Source organism: Octodon degus, unplaced genomic scaffold, assembly GCF_000260255.1.
Source record: "Octodon degus isolate 3935 unplaced genomic scaffold, OctDeg1.0 scaffold00032, whole genome shotgun sequence".
Taxonomy (NCBI): Eukaryota; Metazoa; Chordata; class Mammalia; order Rodentia; family Octodontidae; genus Octodon; species Octodon degus.
This window is the reverse complement of record NW_004524608.1, coordinates 3,056,921-3,065,311: the sequence shown is the minus strand read 5'-3', so window position 1 is coordinate 3,065,311 and position 8,391 is coordinate 3,056,921. Positions and strand designations below refer to the sequence as shown.

At 51.4% G+C, this 8,391-nt stretch overlaps 1 protein-coding gene across 2 annotated transcripts in view; it reads left to right on the top strand.

Annotated features, from left to right (window-relative positions):
* Il6r (interleukin 6 receptor) overlaps window positions 1-8,391 on the top strand; it is a 44,854-nt gene that overhangs the window by 9,471 nt on the left and 26,992 nt on the right. The window contains exon 1 of one of the 2 annotated variants that reach the window (XM_023713781.1): window positions 3,393-3,521. The exons of the other annotated variant lie outside the window; for it this stretch is intronic. Within the exon in view, the coding sequence (XP_023569549.1) occupies window positions 3,404-3,521 (118 nt within the window). The 5' untranslated portion in view covers window positions 3,393-3,403. Of the gene's footprint in view, window positions 1-3,392; window positions 3,522-8,391 lie in introns of those variants that run through there. 2 annotated transcript variants of the gene reach the window in all.

The following is an 8,391-nucleotide window of genomic DNA, read 5'->3' as shown; positions in this document are numbered from 1 at the left end:
ATTTATCATCTTAGTAGATGTACTGCTGGAGCAAGCATCAAATTTATCATCTTATCCATTTGAAAGTAGACAGTCTGCTAGCACAGACTAAGCCATCTCGTGGGTGGTACAAGCACTATTTAGTTATTGTAGCTTTATAATGTGCTTTTAAGTTTGGACAGGCTAATCCTCCTCTTGTTTCTCTGCTTTTGCAAGTGTTCCTGGCTACCTTTGCTTGTTTACTTTTCTATTTGGACTTTAGAGTCAACTTGCTTAGTTAAAACAAAAAGTCCTCTTGATATTTTTGTTACTATAAAGTAAACTTTAGGGATTAGGCGGGGAGCATTGACGTGCTTCTGATTTGGGGGTCTTCCTATCTTGGAACAGAACCCTCGAGGCTTGATGGGGTTTACTTCTAAGGGAGGATGGGCTGGGGCCGGAGGCGGATGTGCCTGTTACATCTCCACTCAGAGCTGCCCGCTTCACAGGCTGTGGAGTGAGCTGCAGTGCTTGGTGCGTGGGCGCCTGTGTATGTGTGTGTGTGTGTGTGTGTGTGTGTGTGTGTGTGCCTGTGTGTGTACATAAACTCACAGCATGGTGGGGGCAGTAGGGGAGAAGGCAGGGGTGGAGACATGGGCCACAGGACAGAGTAAACAGCAGAAATCTGACAGCTTTGTGAACCTTTAGTCTCCACTTGTCCTGGAACCCCAGGAGCCCCCTCTTGGGAGGGGAAGCTTTCCCCTGTCTAACTGGGTGCAAAGCAGATGGTGGAAGATATGGTTTGGGATGGGAGGATGACATACATCAGGGAGCTTCATCCTGCCCCCTCTTCCCACCTCAGAGAAACAGGTGAAGGCTGTGACTGTGGGGCCAGCTCCGGGTTCAACTCCAAGGCTGAATTCACATAAGGGAAGGCCAGTCCCTTGGTGCTATGCCCCTGGGAGGGCAGAGGCTGCCAGGAGCTCAGAGCCCAGGATCTTTTTTTTTTTAGGATCTTGTCCTGGCCTAGGACACATGATGCTGCTGCTTCTGGCTCTGGTTTTCCTCATTTCTAAAAGGGGAGCAGTTGGCCTGAGCGACAACACCGTTAGCTCCACACCTGCTCCCTGGCTGCCGGCCTCCCCTCGGACCAGGGTCAAGTGTGTGTCTGTCTGGGGTGCAGAGGCCTCTCCTCAGGCCCAGTTCAGCCCTATCTTGGTCTTTGGTGTCTTGGGCCACTCCTGGGCTCCATGAGGGTGGCAGCACATGGTACGTCCTTAGATCCCTTTTCCTCCAACTCCTTTATGCTTTCTAAAGGTCCTGTGGTCAGACCTTCTTGGCCCAGGGCCTTGTCATTGTCTCTGAGGCTCCAGGGGAGAATGGAATGCCCTCCCCTGAGGGGCTGCTCCCCCGCATGGCTCTGGGTCAGCGCCCAGCCTCATCTCGATGTGGGGCCAAAGGCACCCCCCACCCAGGCCTCACTCCAGCTGGGCACAATCCAGGGTGTGGAAGGATCAAGCCTGAGCCAAGGTAAACACTGACTCTGCCAAACACAGGCAAATACACACAGGTACAGATGTACAAACACACTCATGGGGGGGTTCTGCCAGCAGGAGCTATTAATCTGAGAAGGGAGGTTTGAAGAAGGCATGAGGGGTACCACTCAGAGCCCGGGAGTTTTGGCCTATTATGGCCTACAGCCTTGCCTCTCTCTAAGTGGCAGCCTCTGGGGTGTTAGAGAGATGTATAGGGGCCCAAGTGATGGGACAGCCTGGGGGGGAGGGTCAGATGGGAAGCATGGGGGGAGGGGAGTCCTTTATGGTTCACCAGCGGCTGGTGTAGGGTAGAGGAAGACAGCTCAAAGGTGACCCCAGGCTCCAGAGACCTTGCAGTCTCACAGTGTGTCACAGTGTGTCAGGCTGTAATAGGGAGGGTCCTTACTTAGATCCCCAACCTCAGGGTTCCTTTACCCAGGCCTCTATGTGAGTGTGAGAAGATCAGAGAAGGGGAGAGGGAATCCAGAGGGAGGGAGGGAAGGAGTGGAGGGTGCTGGACCAGGACAACCTCCCACTCCCTCACTGTGTGAGCTTGGGCCAGTTGCTTAACTTCTCTGACCTCTGTGGCCTTAACTGTGCAGTGGGGACGGGTAGGACCCCTCTAGCAGGACTGTTGTGGACAGCAGAGAGGGCCTGAGGAGGTGCCCAGTGTGGGTGGGTACTCAGGAGTGAGGGTTACTTTCTTTTTGTTTTGGAAGGGATTTCACTATGTGTCCCTAGTTGGCCCCAAACTCACAGTGATTGTTCTGCCTCAGCCTCCTGAGTGCTGGGGTTATAGTTGTGCTCCACCATGTCTAGCCAGAGACTGGTTTCCAGAAAGGTGACTGAGAACACTGGGGAGACCTGTCCCAGGCCGCCTGGGGCCAAGGTCTGCATTTGTTTCCACTGGGAAATGAAGTGCCCACAATCTCCGCAACCTCTTGTCATTCACCTCCTTCCAGGGCAGGCCCTTTGGTGCCTCTCTCAGCCTCTGCAACCTGAGAGGCTGGGGGCCATCCTGGGCTGCCAGCCAGCCCTATGTCCCTGCTCAGAAATGGGGCAGTGGGATGGGATTAACAGGCACAAATTAAGCCTGTGTCCTCGGTGGCAGGCCAGCCAGCTCGCTCACCACTTACATAAGTGGAGCCAGGAAACTGAACTTGTTTTTGCTGGCAAGAGCAGCACCGTGCTGCAAGAGGATTGAGAAATATGTGTCTCTGTGTGGATGTTTTTCTCTGAATATTGACATTTGCGACATTACACGAAGAGGGAAAAAAGTAGAACAACAGAGTTATTTGGGTTTCTGGCACCCATCCTGAGGTCCTAACAGGGAAGAACCCACTTCCCTGGGCCGTGAAGTCTCTGCTCAAGGGGTGTCTGGGTCGTGGGGATTCCACAGGCCGCAGCACAGGGACTGTAGGATTGCTTATTAGGATTCGTAGGACCTGAACTCTGGTGCAAGTTTTCCTCCCCTAGAGCTCCCCAGGAAGAGAGAAGCATTTGTCTTGAGGGTCCTGGGATGCACTAGCTGTGCCCTGTTCCCCACATCACCCCGTTAAAACAAGAAGTCCACAGAGCCAGGAGAGGGGCTGGCACAGGTTGCAGTGATGAGGCTGAGCAGTTGCTTGAGGGTGCATGCTAAGCCGAGGGCTCTTGCTTCAGTTTCTTCAGGTACCTGGCTCACCTCACCCAGCTCCCAGCTTGTGCGTGCTCTGCCCGGCTGGCACAAGGGCAGCAGCTACTTGGACTCATCTCCTGGGAAGGAGCGGCCCCTGGAGTGCCTTCTTTAGCCTTCTTTTCCTCAGGGGCTGGCTTTGGGAGATCCTGGCAGACTCCCAGGAAACAGAGGTCCGAGGACAAGGATAGATGGGAGGAGTGGAGGCGAGCCCAGCGGTGCAGAGTCCAGTGGGATGATTCAAAGCATCGAGGATGGGCTGGGAGCCTCTAAAACTGCTTGTCTGGAAAAATCCATTCTATCTCTGTGCTCCTGCACCGCGCCCCCATTTGTAATAACTCAGACAGACCCAGGTAACGCAGTGCCTTTGTTTTTAAGAATTTAAGAATGTTTGCATGTGTTGGTGTGCAGGGCCAGAGGCTCCCCATCCAGGAGACAGGACAGGAAAGTGTCAGCCATCTGCGACCACCAACCACTTGGCCCTGCCTTTTCCCTACCTGTGCTTATCTTGTTTTACCTCTGTAGAACTCAGTGGGGAAATGCACAGCTACCTGTGTTCAGGCTGGCCTGATACAGATGTCCCTGTTACACTGAAAGGGACCAGGAGAAGGAATAAATCATTATAAAAGCTGGCCAGGCATGGTGCCTCAGACTTGTAAACGCAGTACTCGGGAGGCTGAGGTAGGAGGGTCATTGTGGGTTCAAGGCTAGCCTGGATTGCGTAGTGAGGCCCTGTCTCAGAAACAAAACAAAATAAAACAAAACATCATAAAAGGAAAAGGCATCTGCTATCTGTGAGTCTTCTTGGTTCCTTCTAAGGGCAATGCCAGCTGCAGGGAAGCAGGACCCTTCGTCCTAGGGCCCTAGGAAGAGGGGTGGGTTCTGGTGAGGGGGGAAAGCACACCCTCTGGGATTGAGGTCAGTGGAGGAGGCAGTCGAGGCCCTGATGACAGTGGCCCTAGAGAGCCTCCCACCCCTCAAATGCACGTGATGTCTGCTTTGGCTGCAGCAGAGTCTCTGACTAATTGGGTGGGGCTGGGTGGCCCGAATGTTGTGCCTCTCTTTGTTTATTAATCAGAGCACGTCTTGGGAGCAGGAGGCAGATTGGCAGGGAGGAAGCAGCTCTATGTCACCAGGAGGCCACACAGATCTATTCCTGGCCCTGGCTGGCATGCACAGGCAGCTGTAGGCATGTCAGTGGTGCTGCCAGAGCCACTCGCCCTCCAGGGACAAAGGGGTCGTGCTGCCTGCAGGCCCCTGTGGCCCACTTGGGCCCTCTAGCGTCCCATTACCTCAAAGCGTTGGCCCTCAGGGGGCAGGAAGCATGGCTGCTTCTCTCAGGCCATGTCCGTCCTGAGATGTATATCTTGGTTTTCCTTTTTTCCTTGGTGTCAGGTCTCTCCCTGTGTAGTCCAGGCTGGCTTCAAACTCTGTAAACTTGTCCGTCTCCCGAGTGCTGCAAATGCCACTACCTGAAATATAGACTTAAATATACTTTTTTCTTTTCTTTTTCTTTTTTTTTTTAATGTATTTAGTGCAGGGTCTACAGGGTCTCACTACACAGCTTGGACTCATAGTGATCCTCCTGTTTTCAGCCTCCCAGGCGCTGGGATTATAGGCATGTGCCACCACGCTTGTTCTCAATCAGTCACTGACACAGCGTTATCTGGTGGCGGGGCCGGCACAGCATGTGGTGTCAGAGATTGAATTAAATATACTTTTCTTTTTTTTCAGTTCCATCTTAAGCATAATACAGCTGAGCTACAGAAAGAAAAAATCTAAAAATTATAAAAAATCTGGATGGGGCTGGTGAGATGGCTCAGTGGTCTAAAGCACCTACTTAGAACAAGCTAAGCTAAGCACAGGGACCGTGGTTCAATCCCCCAGCACCACATGCCAGCCAGCCCCGCCCCCTGGTGGGCTGAGCTGCCCCCCCCCACAAACACACAAATAAATAAAATTTTAAAAAATTAAAAAAATAAAAAATCTGGATGCAGTAGCATCCAGTGCTGGCTACTTGGGAAGCTGAGTCAGGAGGGCCAGGAGTTTGGGACCAGCCTCGGCACCTAAGCAGGCTGGTTTTAGGAAAGAAAGAAAAACCACAGGGAGGTCAAAGCAGAATGGAAATCACCTGCAGTCTCCCCGTTTGGCGAGGAGCACAGGGTCTTGGGGGGGCAGCTCTGCCCACACCTCCTCCTCTCCAGCACTGTGGCTGAGCTGGGTCAGGAGGCGGAGGGGTGTGTGGGTGGAGGGTGGAGGCTGGTGGCTGGTGGCTGCTGCCCGCTGGTGTGCTGATTCCTCAAAAGTATTTCTTGTGATCATTCCGCTTGAGGTGCTTTTAAAGTGAACATGGGATTGCTTACAGGTTCCAGAAGTTTTTTTTTTTTTAGAAATATGTTTTGAAGTAGGGTTGTGACTATCAAAACTTGCCAATGGGTGGTTTGTAATTAATCATTCCCTATTAGAAGAAGAAGAAGAAGAAAAAAAAAAAAAAAAAAGCCAGTGACTCAGTCTGACAGTCAGAAAACCATTATTCAAGTTCCTTGGCAGAGGAAATGGCCTTTATGTTCCTCTCTGCAGCTCTGCTTTTATGGACGAGGAAAGAGCCTTTTCATTTGGTATTTCTCTGAGCTGCCCCAGTACTTTGGCCACTGTCAGCAAGCGCAGGCACAAACAGGCCCTGCCATTGTCCAGCAGTCACTGGGTGTGCAGGAGCTCCCATCCAGCTGGTGCGGGAGACGGCCACAGCGCCTTTGCTCTGAACTGGCTACAGCAGGAGAGGACTCAGCGGAGAGGACTCGGCAGGAGAGGACTCGGCGGAGAGGACTCGGCAGGAGAGGACTCGAGAGCTCCCTTTGGCTCCAGACTCCTCCCTGGCTCCTCCGTATCTCTTAGTTGTGAAACCTGGCTTCTCTGGTCCTCAGGGCAGGGCCTGTGATGGCTTCTCTGCTTCCCAGGGCAGGTCCTGCCCATCACACAATACCAGGGCCACCCCTTGGGCCACTGTGTCCCCTGGGAGTGATGCCCCTGGGCGATCTTGTGCCTGTGGCTATCTGTGACAAGCATGTATTAAGCACCTACTGACTGTCTGGTGCGTGGCTAGAAGGAGCTTCTAGTCTTATAGGCAAGGTTGGGGTGGTGCCCTGGGTTAGTCATTTGTTACTCAGTGGTGGTGACACATTCTGAGAATGTGTCATCAGGCGATTCTGTCATGTGATCCCCCTAGGGACACACAAACCTAAGTGGTACAGGTCAGTTCCTTGCCATGGCCTCTTCCATGAAGAGAAGTAAGAAACTAGGGCCAGTGTAACATGGCATGAATTGAGGGGGAGGGGACAGGGTCTCTGCTGAGTTGCCTAGGCTGATCTTGAGTGTGTGACCCTCCTGCATCAGCCTCCGGAGCAGCTGGGCTTATTGAGTAGCCTGTGCCGCCACACACAACTAAACATTTTTAAAAAAAAACAAGAGTACATACTAAAAAGCACATGTACACATTTCTCGTCATTATAAAATATGTACATGAGTTTTCTCCCTTCTGAACACCCTTTAATTTTTACACTTGGGGCAGCGTCTCTAGTTCCTACATCATCTGTGTGTGGACTGGATGCCTGTTCTAGGGGTCTCCTTATAGCCACTTCATCTGGTGGAAAATGGGAAAGTGAAAATGGTAATATAATATTTAGAAGGGTCAGAGGTCACACTTAACCTCGCCCTGTAGACAGGAAGCAGGATGGGGACTGGGCTGGCAAGCTGCTGCCTCCACCAGGCACTCACAGGGCCTTGTTGGATGGGGTTTAGTTCTGAAGGAGAGGGTCAAAGGCTCAGACCAGCACTACCACTCCTTGAGAAGCTCCCGGACAAGAGCACTGAAAGTTGGTAGCCATCCTCTTTGATAACACTGGGAGCAACCCCAGGGTCTCTCTGTGGGAGTCACACCATGGAATATTAGGGAGCAGTGAAGATACAGCTGCATGTAATGAACCATAGAAACATATGAATGAAAAACCCATGCCACCGGAAGACTACCTACAAACCATTTAGGGCAAGCAAAGTTAAGACAAATGTAGGGACCCATGGTGAGTGAACTTTTTAAAGTAATCGTGTATGTGGGGAGGCTGGAGGCTGGGGGAGTCCAAGGGAGCATCACAGGTAACAATGATGCTAGTTTGTTTGCTTTTCCTTTCTTCCCTGTTTTCTTTCTTTCTTTCTTTCTTTCTTTTTTTTTTTTTTTTCTCCATACTGGGGATAGAACCCAGAGCCTCATAAGCAAGGATTCTGTCACTGAGATATGTTCCCAACCTATCTTTGTTTTTGGTTTTGTAGTCTGGGGATTAAACCCAGGAATTTATGAGCTGCATCTCAAACATTTATAATTTTCTTTTTTTTTCATGGCAGTGTTTCACTAAATGGCCCAGGCTAGTCATGAATTTGCAGTCCTCCTGCCTCAGCCTCCATAGTAGCTAGGGTTACAGGTGTCTTCCGCCATGCTTGGCTATGAGGGTGCTGGGTTTTAAGTTGGTGGGAGCTCCTGAGTATTCTAGGATTCATAACTGTTATGACTATGACATTTTAATGTTCAGGTCTTGAATGTTATACAATACACTTGAGAACCACTGCACGGCTAGAATTGCATCATCAAAGTGTATGGAAGGACAAGGTTTATATATGAACCCTAGGAAGGATTTTTATGATTCTCCGAAGTCCCCTGGGTACCAGAGTCTTCCTGTCACTGCCCTCAGTGAACGTGGATTCCTGGGAATGACTTTGCTAAAGTAGGAGCGCTTCCTTGTCCCCCATACCACCTTGCTGCAGTGGATGTTCTTAGATTCTCTGTGGGGAGCGGCTCCCTGATGCTGCATATGTCCTGTTTCCTCCCAAGTTCTGGCTGCCAAATCCTGACTGAATGTGGGACAGCAAGAGACAATATCTGAGCTATGTGACAGCAGTGATGAATCTAAGAGACTCTAAATAAAAGAAGGAGGGGGAGTGAGATGACCCAAGGCCCTCCAGATCCTGAATAGACCCAGAGCGCAGGCCCGGCGAGTGAGTGAGATGACCCAGGGCTGCGGATCCTCATTCGATGCAGAGCGCAGGCCCAGCGAGGAATCTTTCAGTAGAACTCCATGCAAAGAGGCTAGAGGCAAGACCCACCCAGCTGATTCAGGAGCAGAACATCTTGCCGGAGTGACACAAAGGGTTCAACTCTAACGCCTGCAGCAGAAA